We start from the raw sequence: 17,196 nt of genomic DNA on the forward strand, positions 1-17,196 counted from the left end.
TTGGTCGCTTTTTTGAATTAGAGCCGATTTTTTTACACTCCAGTGGTGCTTGTCTATTTAAAAATGAATGACATATTTTGCTCTCCCCCTCTCCCCTAAAACTCAATGATGTAAAATGTATAATTAGTTAAATCACATAGCTAAAGGGTGAAGAATTGGCAATCGAAAACTGCAGTGCAATGGTCAGTCGGTGCGTTGGGAAAATAGAAGGAACTTGCACGTGTGAGTGGAGAATAAATAAAGCGCAATAAAATGAAATAGCTGGGAGTTTCAAGACGCTAGGTGCCTTTATATTTGAATGAATTAAGATTTAATTAAGCCAGCCTCCGGCAGGACGATCTGATACTTCCTCATTAGGTTGCCTTCCGTAATGCTGAGTGTTACATGGGCTTGAAGGTTTTCAACATTTGAACAGTTTTCCAATGAAATAATCGTGGTTCATAGCTCGAGGACTTCAAGATTCTGCAAATAAATCTAGCCTCATTCGGCGAAACTAACAGGCGGAAAAATGTGGATAATTCGTCGTTGTATACCTAACATGGATTTATGTATAATTATTACACCTATTTGAACAAAAACAAGGTTAAAAAATATATTGCGGGGAGTTTAGGGCAGCAAAGTGAGACATTTCACGACAACTGTAAACAAAAGAAGGGCTCTGGCAATGGAATGGCGCTTCTAGAGAAAGGAGAGAAGGAGATACGGGGAGAGAGGGAGTGAGAGCAGAGACAAGCAGCAAGAGAGAAAGAAAGAGAGAGATTCTTTCCCCCATCTTTACCGAGTACAAGCGGACCCCTGGGCACTGTGCAACATCATGGCGACCCCTTCTGGAAGAGAGAATAATGTGTTCATACTGCACTGAGCTGCGTTTCTCCTTCCTCCCCATACACGCATGTTATTATAATGTTTCCAATTAGGTTATCTTGATTCATTTAAATACGGTGTATCGAAAATTTGACAACATTTTGGAAAGTTATTTCCTCCAATGCTTGTGTATAGCTTGTAGGCCTATTGAGAGTGCATACTTTGCTATAGCCTAGTATATTTTTGAAATCAGGTGCTTGCTTTCATATTTAGAATTTACTAGGAAAGTCAAGTACCGTAGCCTACATATCAATCATATACCTCCCCGTGATTGATAATTTATCATTAATTTGCAAAGCCTTTCGATGCATTTTTGTTACACAATCCTTACCACATATTGTTTCTTGGTGGCCATGACGTTTTATGAAAACGTAAGCAAAATTGTCCAAAACAATGGTCAATGGGCCTATAGGTTTATCTGACGTCTCAGCGTCCACTGCCACGATGATCCTGTTTATATAGATGACCCCTAAAGACTCTGAACATCTATTTACTCACAGGTATATAGACCTCCTTATGCGAGGCTTCTCATTCCGGTGTGTAGTAGGCCAACCATTTCCTTCGTGTATTCTAGGGAGGTTTCAAACACCATAACCAAACCAGGCAAGGAGCCATCTCTACTCAGGACTGTCAGGCTCAAGAGTAAACAGCATGGCTAAAGTCACACAGCAGTGAACCAGGAGCACCCTGCGCCGAGTAGCTAACGCGACGACCATTAATCTTAGCCCACTTTAAGATTATGACTGAAATAATGGAATCAGTAACCATTATCTTCTCGGATGGCAGTACAAACCGCTCCTTATTTTCCAAAACATAGTAATGGTGTACCCGAACAAGGCGAAAGATAAAGGGGAGAGAGAAACCAGATAGGAAGAGGTAGAGTCGGTGCCACTTGAACGTGGACATGCCCAATCTGATTTATACATTTCCTCTCCCCTTGAGGAACATGTTGAAGAGGGAAATGTTAAAGGATATAGAGGGAATATATTTATTTCATTACTTTGTTAAATACACAATATTCCAAAGGAAATAATAACACGTTTTTTAAAATTATTATTAACCATATTATTCCTTATTATTATTATTTTTAAATATAGCAACATTTTAGGGTAAAGATGAATGAATACGGATATTGTGCACTTGGCTACTGAATGAATGTATTAAAGCCACTGAAATTTGTTTGATTTTTTTTTTTTTTAAAGATAAACAGTGTAAACGCATATTACAAGATTATTTTGGGAGTACTTTCATATCCAACATTTCTGCCTGCTCACTCGGAGGAAAAAAACGGTTATACTCAGAAAATGTAAAATCAGCGGTGAACTCCATAACGAGATTAAGCACACATTTTCGAGACAAATCTGGTGAAATTAGGAATGGCCATTTAGTTAACGACCGCACACAACCCCGGAAAATATTTAAGAAGATAATGCTTAAATAATCGAATGTCCCGTAAAAGGAATGCATATTTAGAGAACACTGAGCAGAACATTTTAAATAGGCCTAAATAATGACATTTAGGATGCGTCTGATTTCAAAATTAGAAAGAAATTAAGATAACATTAAAATAGATGCATATTACACACTATATAAATTAGCCTCAATGTCTTAGAACTTCTTGCAGCTAAGCAAGCTTAATGAGATTTGATTTAATATCTTTTATCATTTCGATAAAATAAATGCTATGTTAATCAATTTATTTCTTGACATTTCCCACCCTAAATCAAAATGTCGACGCTGTCATTCGACTTGGGTGAGCTGGTCGCTAATTTAGGACATCCACGTTCGTGCGTGTGAGACATGTCCACTCAAAACAATCCGTGATTGAATCGAAAATGCATTATGCCAGGGCAGGCATCCCCCAGCCTGCCGGGCTTTCTAATCTCAACGGAAATACTGTTACTTTGGGAGGTGGAAGAAGATACCAGCAGTAACCAGCAAAACCCCGGTGTATTTTTTTAAAACCCTGGCCTGCCCATTTTCATTAACTGAATCGACTTCTTCATAAATGTGCCATTATACTTCAGTCATTAACGATGAGCAGTTTATTTAGGCCAAATCCATTCAGCAGCAGGTTCTCTCAACTCAGTAGCCTGCAAAGCACCTGAATAAAAAAATCAGACAGTGTATTTTTCCTGTTATGACTAGTACTGTTAGGTCTAATTACATCCTGTATGTATCTAGTCACTGAAACACTGTTGTAGAGGTGTGTTATCCTGCATGGCTAATTCATGTCATAGACAGAAAAAAAACACCTACATCTGCAACATCCATCCTGTGTGTGTGTGTGTGTGTGTGTGTGTGTGTGTGTGTGTGTGTGTGTGTGCGTGAGTGCGTGCGTGGACCAGTGTAGAGTGGGGTCCGAGGGAGGCAGGGAGGCCGAGGGCACAGATAGCAGGAGCCTGTTAGCAGTCGGAAGCTCCAGCGCTGAAAAGCAATGGCTGGTGTCAATAACTTTTTTTTAGCCCATCACCACAGCTGGTGACAATAAATAGCAACGGGGGATGTCCAAACTATGACTTAAGGCTATTTTGGTCTCCAGCCACTCCACAGGGGCACAGTGGTTTGAACACACAGTCTTCCACAATGATAAAAAGCTGGATGAAAGGCAAACAAGTCAGGCTTGTTTCTCAACAAGAGTATCAACTGCTGTCAATATCCAGATAGCTCTTATTATTGGCAAAGAGAGGCTATCTTATCTGTGTCTAGGTAGAGCAATACCTGGGGGACTGGGCCATTGTGATAAAGAGTGGCTGGGCCAATAGAAAGCCTGTTGTCTGACTGTGGGGGAGGAAACGGAGGATGCCACTGGAGACAGGAAGTCTTCAGAAAGTGAAAAGCACTTTATTGCAGCACACCTGAATGGCCCTGGCTAGGGTTTCTCTCTAACCCACTGGGAACAGACCATTACCACTCCTTTACAACAGGGCCATGGGGTTTAAGTGAGCTGTGACATCTGAATAAGATGCATCACTTCTCATTATTCGTCCATTGTTTACGTTATCTGCATATGCAAACAGAACAAGATGTAGACAACAGTAATGGTGATTATTTTTAATAGCCGCAACTAGTCTTTTTAGACCCATAAACCTCCAACGCAATATGACATCATTGCATCACTAAAAATGAATGGCACAATTGATCCCTGTGCAAGGTGATCTCCCATAAGTCGACTGTAGTACATACAGGATGTGTTGGTGTGGTGTTTATTTATCTGTCACGGGGAACTCAAGGATATGGTGGCAAGGTTGGATCCAGCCCCAGAGTGGTGGTGGAGTGTTTTGGGTGAAAATGAGTTGTAAAAGTGACAAACTGCCCCCATTTCTCAGACGGAGAGCACAGGAGCCGACACGACGCTCGCAGCCAAACAGTTAATTGTTCGCTACCGCCAGGCCCAACAAAATGCTCATAAAACATCACAAAAAGACAAGTCCAACCCCCCACCCCATGTCTCCACTCCTCTGGCTAGCCTCCTGTCTAGCTCCATCGCTCCTCCATCCCTCCACCCTTGCCCTTCCACAATTTTCCAGCACAAAAATATTATGTTGCCACTGGCAACAATTTAATAAAATAACCAATCACATCTGCCTTTTCAAACAGTTCCAAAACGAAGCAGGGGCAGTACATAATGTCTCATCTCAGTGTTAGGATCTCAGGCCAGGATTTATCACACACTGATAAATGATCACTGGGCTGGTTTTGACAAAAGCTAGGCTATGTATTTATGAATGAGTGTGAGTGGGGTGAGTGGGGTGGTGCAGTACGCAGAGAGAGGCAGGCCCTGCTATCAACAGTATTAGCGGGTTCTGATTGGGCTCTGTCTCGGTCCGAGGCTCTGCTCTCCGCTATTGTCACTAATCACAGCCTGTGGTTGAGATAGCCCATAATACTACTACCCCCCCCCCCCCCATCTCCATGGCCACCATCGGCGTAAGCATCACTCCCCCACCCCTCCGCCAGCTCCTAAGTATATTTATTTCATAATAACAAGCCAGTGACAGCTCTCATCAGGCTCTGGCGCTCACAATCGGAGGGCTAGTGGGAGGGTCTGCCCGCGTTTGTTTTTCCTGTATCAGATTCCACCGTCACCTCTTCACCCCCCTCCCTCCACTTCCCAGAATCACATTTTCCTACCTCCATTTTTTTTTTACTTTTAAAATGTCAGAAAGACCTATAGCCCCCCCACCCCCTAGTCGTCTTCCCATCCCCCATGCATTGGTGTGGGCCGGTAGATGTCACCGTGTCTGGGCTGGACCCACACTGGGAAGGAGAGATGACACTATCTGGGTCACCTCTGTCAGAGTCCAAATGCCACTCAGGGGGTCTGACCTTTCAGATGGGCAATTCTACTGCTGCAGCCTCCCTCTCGCTACCCCCCTTACCCTCTTTTCTCCACCACCACAGTAAACCAACCCTCACTCCTTACACCACTCCAATCAAAGGTCTCTTTCTCTCCTTCTCCTCCTCTTTATTCCTCCACGTCAATACAATTTACAGCAAAAGGGACAAATCAAAGCCGACAAGCAAATACAGCCACTGTAAATATGGCGATGTACAGCTTATCAGCTTCAGCCTGAAAGAAACGTCATGGCCCTTAACGATGCATACAGACAGACACACAGTGTATGACACCTCACAAGGAGGAACTCCAAATGTGTGCCTTGGATTTATTTGAAGTCATGAATACACCTCAAGCTCACTGTTTTTACAAATGGTCACTCGAGTTAAAACTCAATACCTCACTTAGCAAGAAGCCCCAGTCAACACCTTTCAAAGTTCTAACATAGTATCCGCATCCCAGGTATTTGGGTCTCCACTAACTGGCAGTCACTTTTAACAGGAAGTGACTTGTGTTACCAGAAGGGCTTAAACCGATACTCCATGCTGCTCATTTAAGGCCATCACAGAAATGGGGATATTTTAGTGGCCAAGCGTTGGCTAGTGTTGAGGTGCATGTGATCTCCTATCACGTCTGGTCTCTCCCAAAGCTGAGGACTGTGTCCCTACTTGTCCCACATTGTCAGTGAGTCATTCTACCCCCTTTCATCCACTTGACCTGGATGTGTAACAGTTGTCCAGCTTCCCTTCGAACACACATGGAACCCCCTACCCTGTCAATAAGGCCTCCACCAAACTGGCAATCTTGAAATCTCACTTTTCCCATGAGTCATTCTTGTTCTTTGAATAATACACTTTGATTAGTGGCACTGTTAACAAACAAAAATATGAAATTTGAAAAATCTTCCACTGGAGGCCTGTATAGAGAGAGTACCGATTCCCCTTGATGTTATTCGACCCATCTCCAAAACGTGCTTTTATTCTGGACCTGGCTTGGGCCAATCAGAAACCTTATTTATTTCCAGCAGTGGATCTCTTCCTGGTGGGGAGAGACTGAGCAGGCAGGGAAACTCCCATGGAAGAGCATCTCAAAGCCTGGGGCAGATACAGGCCAGAGGTCCTTCACCATAAATAACCAAGGACCGCTGAGGAAGTCTGTTTGGTGGTCCGAACGTCTGCTCTGCTGGAAGGATGGAACATAGGACTCTCTCTCTTTTTCGCCTGCTCCCTCTTTCTGTCTCAGCAGTCTATCTGGAAGCTTAGTTGGAGAGAGATAAAACAGCGGGAACGGCGGGGAGGTTGGGCCAAGACGAGACGCAGCTCAGAGCGGATTGTAGACTTCCTTTGGCCTGCGGGCCCAAACTAAACAGACTGGGCAGCGGTGAGGGAAACCACACTGATCTGACACATGGGATTCTCAGTACAGGTTAATATTGGAATTTGTGTTTTAATATCCAATAAAAAGTCATCTTTTCACTATATACAGTAATGCAGAGCTAATGCAGAATTGGATATAATGTAAGGATCACTGCAGCCACCAAGTTGAAACCTTTTACAAAAAAGTCCCCGAACCTCGACTCTTTAGTTTTATAGATCACCAGTGTCAATGGATTGTATTTATAAACTGGATTGTATTGACATAGAGGCTTGTAATTACTTGTTTCAAAGTTATTTACATTGTAAGAGGGGAGAACTCATCTCACTCACCAACAATACTATTTACCAAGAGACTTTATCTGTACTTTTTGGTAGCTGTTTAGTCACAACCACAAACCAATGCTGGCACTAAGAACGCACTCAACGAGCTGTGTAAGTCCATAAACAAACAAGAAAATGCTCACCCAGCAGGGCGCTCCTAGTGGCCAGGGATTTTAATACCGGGAAATTGAAATCCGTATTATCTCATTTCTACCAGCATGTCACCAGTGCAACTAGAGGCAAAAAAACAAACTCTACATCACCTTTACTCCACACACAGAAACACATACAAAGCTCTACCTCGCCCTCCATTTGACAAATCTGACCATAACTCTATCCTCCTGATTCCTGCTTACAAGCAAAAACGAAAACAGGAAGTACCAGTGATGCGCCCAATACAGAAGTGGTCCAATGAAGTGGATGCTAAGATACAGGACTGTTTCGCACAGATTGTAATATGTTCCGGGATTCCTCTGATGGCATTGAGGAGTTTACCACATGCATCGACGACGTCGTCCTCACAGTGACTGTACATACAGTTGAAGTCTGAAGTTTACATACACCTTAGCCAAATATCAGTTTTTCACAATTCCTGACATTCAATCCCAGTAAAAAGTCCCTGTCTTAGGTCAGTTAGGATCACCACTTGATTTTAAAAATGTGAAATGTCAAAATAATAGTAGAGAGAATGATTTATTTCAGCTTTTATTTCTTTCATCACATTCCCAGTGGGTCATAAGTTTAGCCTTCCACAAGCTTCCCACAATAAGTTGGGTGAATTGGGGCCCATTCATCCTGACAGAGCTGGTGTAACTGAGTCAGGTTTGTTGGCCTCCTTGCTCGCACACACTTTTTCAGTTCTGTCCACAAATGTTCTATAGGATTGAGGTCAGGGCTTTGTGATGGCCACTCCAATACCTTGACCATGTTGTCCTTAAACCATAACTTTGGAAGTATGCTTGGGGTCATTGTCCATTTGGAAGACCCATTTGCGACAAAGCTTTAACTTCCTGACTGATGTCTTGAGATGTTGCTTCAATATATCCACATACTTTTCCTACTTCATGATGCCATCTTTTTTGTGAAGAGCACCAGTCCCTCCTGCAGCAAAGTACCCCCACAACATGATGCTGCTACCCCCGGGATGGTGTTATTTGGCTTGCAAGCATCCCCCTTCTTCCTCCAAACACAATGATGGTCATTATGGCCAAATAGTTCTATTTTTGTTTCATCAGACCAGAGGACATTTCTCCAAAAAGTATGATCTTTGTCCCCATGTGCAGCTGCAAACCGTAGGTTTTGGAGCAGTGGCTTCTTCCTTGCTGAGCAGCCTTTCAGGTTATGTTAATATAGGACTCGTTTTACTGTGGATATAGATACTTTTGTACCTGTTTCCTCCAGCATCTTCACAAGGTCCTTTGCTGCTGTTCTGGGATTGATTTGCACTTTTCGCACCAAAGTACATTTATCTCTAGGAGACAGAATGGGTCTCCTTCCTGAGCGGCACGACAGCTGCGTGGTCCCATGGTGTTTACACTTGCGTACTATTGTTTGTACAGATGAATGTGGTACCTTCAGACATTTGGAAATTGCTCCCAATGATGAATCAGACTTGTGGAGGCCTACAATTATTTTTCTGAGGTCTTGGCTGATTTCTTTTGATTTTCCCATGATGTCAAGCAAAGAGGCACTGAGTTTTAAGGTAGGCCTTGAAATACATCCACAGGTATACCTCCAATTGACTCAAATGATGACAAATTAGCCTATCAGAAGCTTCTAAAGCCTTGGCATAATTTTCTGGAATTTTCCAAGCTGTTTAAAGGCACAGTCAACTTAGTGTATGTAAACTTCTGACCCACTGGAATTGTGATACAGTGAATTATAAGTGAAATAATCTGTCTGTAAACAATTGTTGGAATAATTACGTCTGTCATGCACACAGTAGATGTTCTAACCGCCTTGCCAAAACTATTGTTTGTTAACAAGAAATTTGTAGAGTGGTTGAAAAACGAGTTTTAATGACTCCAACCTTAGTGTATGTAAACTTCCAACTTCAACTGTACATATCCAAACCAGAAGTCATGGATTACAAGAAACATCCGCACTGACCTAAAGGCTAGAGCTGCCGCTTTCAAGGAGTGGGACACCTCCGACAAGCCATCAATCAGGCAAAGCGTCAATACAGAACGAAGATCGAATCCTACTACACCAGCTCTGACACTCGTCGGAGGTGGCAGGGCTTGTAAATAATCACGGATTACAAAAGTAAACCCAAAGGGAACCATGAATGAGAGCACCAGCTGTTCTGGACGACTGTGTACCCACGCTTCCCGTAGCCGGTGTAAGACCTTTAAACAAGTTAACATTCACAAGGCCGCAGGCCCAGACGGATTACCAGGATGCATACACAGAGCATGCGCTGACCAGGTGGGAAGTGTCTTCTCTCACATTTTCAACCTCTCCCTGACCCAGTCTGTAATTCCTATATGTTTCAAGCTCACAGAACGGGACCGCCGAGTGCTGAAGCGCATAAAAATCATCTGCCCTGGTTTGCAACACTCACTACCGAGTTCCAAACTGCCTCTGGAAGCAACATCAGCACAAGAACTGTTCATTGGGAGCTTCATGAAATGGGTTTCCATGGCCGATCAGCCACACACAAGCCTAAGATCAACATGCACAATGCCAAGCGTCGGCTGGAAGCTCGCCGTCATTTGAGTCTGGAGCAGTGGAAATGCGTTCTCTGGAGTGATGAATCACGCATCACCATCTGGAAGTCCGCCTGAAAAATCTGGGGTTGGTGGTTGACAGCAGAATACTACCTGCCCGAATGCATAGTGCCAACTGTAAAGTTTGGTGGAGGAGGAATAATGGTCTGTTTTTCATGGTTTGGGCCCCTGACATCAACCACATCAAAACATCTTTGGGATGAATTGGAAGGCCGACTGCGAGCCAGGCCTAATCGCCAAACATCAGTGCCCGATCTCACTAATGCTCTTGTGGCTGAATGGAAGTAAGCCCTCCAAGCTCATCACTAGGCTAAGGACCCTGGCACTGAGCACTTCCCTCTGAAACTGAATCTTGGACTTCCTGATGGGCTGCCCCCAGGTGGTGAGGGTAGGCAACAATACATCCGCCACCCTGACCCTCAACAAGGGGGCCCCTCAGGGCTGCGTGCTTAGTCCCCTCCTGTACTCCCTGTTTACCCACAACTGCGTGGCCACACACGACTCAAACACCATTATTACGTTTGCTTATGACACAGCTGTGGTAGGCCTAATCACTGACAATGATGAGAAAGCCTATAGAACCCCACAGCGGATGTTTCATAATACCCATGAAACCTAGCGGTTAAACGGGGAAATGGTATAAATTTTTCCCATAGGTGATTTTGTAAACGATTAAAATAAGGGCTGTATTTCGTGTAGGCTTACCTTGGCGTGATGTTTTGATAACCAAGTCAATCTCTCTCGGACAAGGTGACTTTTATCAATATCGCCCGGGCTGTAGTGGAGCGGGTCGAGAGCTTCAAGTTTCTCGGTGTCCACTTCATCAAGGATCTATCATGGTCCACACACAACAAAGCCTCTTCCCCCTCAGGAGGCTGAAAAGATTTGGCATGGGCCCTCAGATCCTCAAAAAGTTCTACAGCTGCACCATTGAGAGCATCTTGACTGGCTGCATCACCGCTTGGTATGGCAACTGCTTGAAATCTGACCGCAAGGAGCTACAGAGGGTAGTGCATATGGCCCAGTACATCACTGGGGCCGAGCTCCCTGCCATCCAGGACCTCTATACCAGGCGGTGCCCTAAAAATTACCAAAGACTCCAGCCACCCAAGTCATAGACTGTTCTCTCTGCTACCTCACGGAAAGAGGGACCGATGCACCAAGTATGGAAAACAACAGGAGCCTGAACAGCTTCTACCCCCAAGCCATAAGACTGCTAAATAGTTAGTTAAATAGTTAACCAAATAGCTACCCGGACTATCTGCATTGACCCTTTTTGCACAAATCTTTTTTTCCTCAACACATATGCTGCTGCTACTGTTCATTATCTATCCTGTTGCCTAGTCACTTTATTCCTAGTTATAATAGATGTGTAGTATTTACTGTACATATCTACAGTGCCTTCAGAAAGTATTTACACAGTATTCACACCCCTTGCCTACACACAGTACCCCATAATGTCAAAGTGGAATTATGTTTTAGGACATTTTTTGAAATGTATGAAAAGCTGAAATGTTTTCAGTCAATAAGTATTCAACTCCTTTGTTATGGCAAGCCTAAATAAGTTCAGGAGTATACATTTGCTTAATTAACAAGTAAAATAATAAGATGCATGGACTCGCTCTGTTTTCAATAATAGTGTTTAACATGATTTTTGAATGATTACCAAATCACATACAGATAATTCTAAGGTCCCTCAGTTGAGCAGTGAATTTCAAACACAGATTCAACCACAAAGACCAGGAAGGTTTTTCAATGTCTCGCAAAGGGCACCCATTGTTAGATGAGTAAAACACTTTAAAAGCAGACATTGAATATCCCTTTGAGCATGGTAAAGTTATTAATTACACTTTGGATGATGTATCAATTCACCCAGTCACTACAAAGATACAGGCGTCCTTCCAAACGCAGTCGCTGGACAGGAAGGAAACCGCACAAGGATTTAATCGAGGCCAATGGCAACTTTAAAACAGTTACAGAGTTTAATGGTTGTGATAGGAGAAAACTGAGGATGAATCAACAACATTGTAGTTACTCCACAATACTAATCTAAATGACAGAGTGAAAAGGAAGCCTGTACAGAATAAAAATATTCCAAAACATTCCTCCTGTTTGCAACAAGGCACTTAAGTAATACTGCAAATAATGTGGCAAAGAAATAAACTTTTTGTCCTGAATACAAAACTTTATTTTGGGGGCAAATCCAACACATCACTGAGTACCACTCTTCATATTTTCAAGCATGGTGGTGGCTGCATAATGTTATGGGTATACTTGTCATCGGCAAGGACTAAGGTTTTTTAAGATAAAAAGAAACGGAATACAGCTAAGCACAGGCAAAATTGTAGAGGAAAACCGTGTTCAGTCTGCTTTCCAACAAATACTGGGAGACAAATTGACCGTTCACTAGGACAATAACCTAAAACATAAGGCCAAATATTGCTTACCAAGATGACGTTGAAGGTTCCTGAATGGCCTAGTTACAGTTTTGACTTAAATCGTCTTGAACATCTATGCAATGACCAACAAATAACTTGACAAGAATAATAAAAATAATATGCAAATATTGTACAATCCAGGTGTACAAAGCTCTTAGAGACTTACCCAGAAAGACTCCGATATAATCGCTGCCAAAGGTGATTCTAACATGTTTGACTCAGGGTGTTGAATACTTATGTAATGAAAATGTATTAGTGCTTTATTTTCAGGATTTTTTTTTACAAATGTTAGAATTCTTCTTCCACTTTGACATTAGAGTACTTTTTGTAGATCATTGACAAAAAATGACAATTAAATCCCACCTTGTAACAACAAAATGTGGAAAAAGTCAAGGGTGTGAATACTTTCTGAAGACACTGTCCTCAATGACCTCCTACTCCTGCACATAAACTCGGTACTGGTACCCTGCATACCCTCCAAGTTATCGTTACTCGTGTATTCATTACTACGTGCTATTACTTTTCTATTACTTCTCCATTTTCTTTCTCTCTGCATTGTTGGGAAAGGCTCGTAAGTAAGCATTTCACTGCTACATGTTGTTTACAAAGCATGTGACAAATAAGATTTGATTTGAACAAGACAGTTCTCGCTCCTCCATCCAGGCTTATAGAATGGAGCCAGGTGGTGTGATTCTCTGTTTCTCCAGGTTATCTGAGACCAGGTTCACATTACCAACAGAGCAGAGCACAGGGAGTCCTGGTCCCCCTTGGCCCCAGGAAGCAAGCCCTCCACTCCAGACCATCCATATCTGGGGAGGTTTCACTGTCCCATTGTTGTGACAAGAACAATGAATCTAAAAAGAGACAGCAGTCAAGGAAAACACAACATAAAGAATTGAACTTTCACAAAATCACCTGATGGAACCCTTTTCTAAATTTGCACTCACATCATGGAAATCTCTCTGGGTTGACCCAGAGCCTTAGAAGCAGGTTTAAAAAAAGCCCTATTTGGTTTAGCATTGTGTGCAAAAATGAATTTATTGGGGTTGACCCCAGCTCCTCTTTTGTGTGACAGCCATCTTGGAAAACAATGGCAGGAAGGCTTGAAACCTGAGAGGAACTGAATCTGCCATTTAAAAAAAATATATATATATAAATATATTACTATTTTTTGCTCGCTGAAATGTTCCCTCCTCTGTTTAGAAAAAGCTTGTTTTGTGTCCGAGAGAAGCCGTAAAGTGATGTCTAAGCATTCCACGGCCCGGCAATAAGGCTGTGTTTAACTGGACACTTGGGGACAGTTGTTTTGTACCGGGGCTGAAGCAGGGGGCTTGCTGCAGGGGGCTGGGGGCCTGACTGAGGAAGCCATGACCGCCCAGCAAAACAGCCACGAACCTCCCGGCCTCCTCATGGTGGGACCTAGGCCTAAATGGAAGCCGGCTAAAGGTTAGAGGTTTAAGGCTAACAAATCATGCAACACTTTACTGGTATTTAAGTCCCCCCCCCCCCGCTTTTGCATAGATGGATACACAGACATACACTATACTACCATGCTGTAGCCTCTGCAAGGCTATGTATGAGCATGCACACATACACACAAGTATAGGAGTGGGTGACTGCCCCACTGCTATACTGTGTGTGTGTGTGCATAGTATATGCGCATGGTGCTTCTACATCTGCATTGCTTGCTGTTTGGGGTTTTAGGCTGGGTTTCTGTATAGCACTTTGTGTCATCGGCTGATGTAAAAAGGGCTTTATAAATACATTTGATTGAAATCTGTGTCGAGGATGACCCCTAGTACTCTTCACGAGTGGTTTGTGATATTACAGTTAAAATCAGTGTGTTTGGTATTCAAATCTCCCATGATGATGGTATGGCCGTTGTTTTTCAGAGGGTGTTGTTGGGGGTGGACAGTATATAGTGGGTATCAGGTCAGGACTGGTCTGCGGGTGATTAGAAGGGGAGAAGAGAAAGAGAGAGGACGTTCTTGATCTCAAGCTTACCTTGCTCCTCTGGGGCCTCATCTTTAACCGTTGTGTAAATTTTACACAAAATATCTGCTTGTGCCATTTCTGAAAAGACTGTACACACAAAAATAGAGATTTATAAACTTGGCGCACACCATACATACGCATATTACCAGCTATAAATCAGACCTGTCGTAAAACTCTGCATGCATGAACGAGCATCCGCCTGAAAAACATCCACCATTCACCTTTAATGGTGACAATAACGCCCTTATTTGCTGTATACTATGGAAGTATTGGAATTAGGCCAAGACGGTAGGCTGTCTAAAGGATATAGCATTGTCGAACTTGATCAAATATCTTTGGAGGTGTTGGCAGAATGTTTTCTTTTACAGTGACATTTGCTGTAGTCTATCTGACCGTTTCTGAAAGACAAAAAACAATAGCAAGTTGTTGTGGACCTGTACTGTAAACGGATTGAATTCATACTGTTATGCATTTACTTTTTTCCTAACCTAAATATCCTGCACCGCCTGCGAATTCTGAAACAATATCTACTCTGATGATTGTTTTTACTACAGTAGGCTATACTTACAGTGGTAGCTTACACACATCCATGTAAAATATCTACTGTCTGTTCACCTGTATGTTATAAACCGCGTTTCCTTTCAGAGAGCGAAAGTTTGAAATTATAATAGCATATCTAATAGGCCCAATTAATGAGAGATGAGCATGGTAATTTCTTATATGGCTACTTAGGGAATATGTTCTCATCATGGCCATAAAAGGTGAAGAATTTATGATTTATGTATTGTTTCTAAATGAAATAATGTCTTCTTGAGAAATTTGACATTACAATATACAGATGGTGGTGAACCACCTGTTCTACCTTTAAACTATGCTTCGGACCGGATAGGGCAAAATACTTGAAATAGCTTATCCATTTACTAGGCTACTGTGAATTGGGTCCAGTTAAATGAGCGATGGGACAAATGGAAGCCTATCCTAACAGTGTCACCGCCTAAGGTGCTTCTACAAAGTTTTGACTCAGGGGTGTGAAAACTTACGGAAATGAGATATTTCTTTATTTGATTTTTAATACATTTGCAAACACTTAAAAAAATAACTTTTTCACTTCGCCATTAAGGGGTATTTTGTGTAGATGGGTGAAAAAAACAACATTGAATACATTTTTCATTCAGGCTGTAACACAACAAAATGTGGAATAAGTCACGGGGTATAAATGCTTTCTGAGAGCACTGTATATGCCTTTAAAAAAAAACATTTGACTTTACGCTGCCCACGCCACTGCTCCAGGCTCAGCCGTGTTTCTTCCATTAAGAGCTGCTCATAAAAGGATCTAAGGGTGGAAAGATGAGCAACAGACGACTGCTGGGGAGACCACATGGACATCAGGTATGTACGTAGAAGTCTACGCTACGCTGCTGTGGCTCTAACACCATCTGTGAACTTGTACTTGTGTCTCGCACAGGACATACCGTACTGTGCTTTGTGCGAGTGCTTGTTCGTAAACTTGGATAATACATTTCGTCATTCATCTTAAATAATTACAGTGATGAGTGCATTCCATATGGTTTTCAATTACAAAACAGGACTGAACCTAAAGTCCATAAGTCAATAGCTAAATATTTAAGACAGACATAAAAGATACAAATGTTTAGATTTATAAACCTGTTTGACCAGGACAATGTTTTCCTATCAATGTGACATATCATAACAAAGACAACATCCTCAACAACAGAGGGCAAGAGGTCAGAGAAAAGTCCCAAGCCAATCAGAAGGGATCTGTTTGCCCCCTACAGAGTGACAGAGGTCAGTGAGTGACGTAGAAGGTAGATAGACATCCTCCCTCACCCCCATTTCCACCAAACCCCACCTCCCTTATCTGCCTATGGAGAGCAGAGGAACGAGTGACGAGGGCCAGGGCCCACTGTGTGATAAGGGCATGTCCTGTTCTCTTCTAGGGGCCTCCGGGGCCACGGTGGGGGCTACAGGCTGACCAGCACCAGGACAAACTCCCAGCCTTGTTTTCGCACCAAGGTATGAGCCTGACCCTGGCTGGCTGGCTGACAAAGAGAGAATGGGAGAGGAGGGGATGGAGGGAGGTTCATCTAGAGTTCAGAGCAGATATTTGCCAGTAGTCTTGCGCCGCAGGAAAGCTAAATTGCTTCCGGATCCACGTATCCACCTCTGCGATACCCTTCCTTAACCCTACCACTCCCCCTGAACTCTCCTCTCCCTCCCCTTGCTCAGGCCAGTGTCAGCCAGTCAGTGAGTCAGTCGTGGCTGGGCTGGTCCCGTGGCAGAGGGTCACAATGTCAGACGGGAAGCAGTCTTTGAGCAGTATGCCTCTGTCTCTCTGGCTGTCCAGCTCACCAATGAAACCATGCCAGTAGATGACCAGTCCTGGACCAAACCTATGGAGTGGGAGAAGACAGAAAGACATTAACGTTGATGTCATCAAACTGTCGAGCAAGGCATTCATCAACAGAACAGAGACAACATAGTGAGGTACTGAAGAAGCTTCCAGACAGTTTCCCACCCAAATCCCATATGCTTATGGCTGTTTACTTTGGATTTCGGGAGGATGACAGTGACAGTGAATTAGAGAGTGAGCGAGAGAGAAGGAGAGAAAGAAAGAGAGAGAGAGATTGATTGAGATATACAGAGGAGATAAGCTCTTTGAGGTGCACTCCTTTGATCCCTGTCCAGGAAACTTGTGCTGAATCAAACAAAAAGCTGCCGGTGCGATAAGATCCCACTGACACAGTGATATACACACTGGATCACCTTACAATGGCACTGAAATAGCAATAATCATAGTAGCAACAAAGCCCCAGCCAGCCCTAGAAACCTCTCTGTCATCAGAAGGCTCCTTCCTATACAGTGCACAGTGCCCAGAGAGAGTTCAACTAAGAGGCTAAGTGAACTGCCCCACTAAAACAGTGCATCGGTCTGTGACAGCGAGGCAAACTAGCTAAGCTAGTCCAGCAGCGTCCAGCTGTTTCATTCACATGCTTCACTCTCCAGGCCGACAGACAGACAGCCACTTTGCCTAGGCTCACGGTGCTGTTCCAAAGCACAACGAATAATGACGACTCGCCAAGCAGCCGAGGAAAAGTCAAGTTCAGACAATATTC

At 43.2% G+C, this 17,196-nt stretch overlaps 1 protein-coding gene across 1 annotated transcript in view; it reads right to left on the bottom strand.

Annotated features, from left to right (window-relative positions):
• Nucleotides 1–15,098: 15,098 nt before the first annotated feature.
• Nucleotides 15,099–17,196, bottom strand: part of LOC139374232 (CDAN1 interacting nuclease 1) — an 82,125-nt gene continuing 80,027 nt past the window's right edge. The window contains exon 12 of the mRNA XM_071115258.1: nt 15,099–16,473. Within this exon, the coding sequence (XP_070971359.1) occupies nt 16,317–16,473 (157 nt within the window). The 3' untranslated portion in view covers nt 15,099–16,316. The remainder of the gene's footprint in view (nt 16,474–17,196) is intronic.

Source organism: Oncorhynchus clarkii, chromosome 19, assembly GCF_045791955.1.
Source record: "Oncorhynchus clarkii lewisi isolate Uvic-CL-2024 chromosome 19, UVic_Ocla_1.0, whole genome shotgun sequence".
NCBI lineage: Eukaryota > Metazoa > Chordata > Actinopteri > Salmoniformes > Salmonidae > Oncorhynchus > Oncorhynchus clarkii.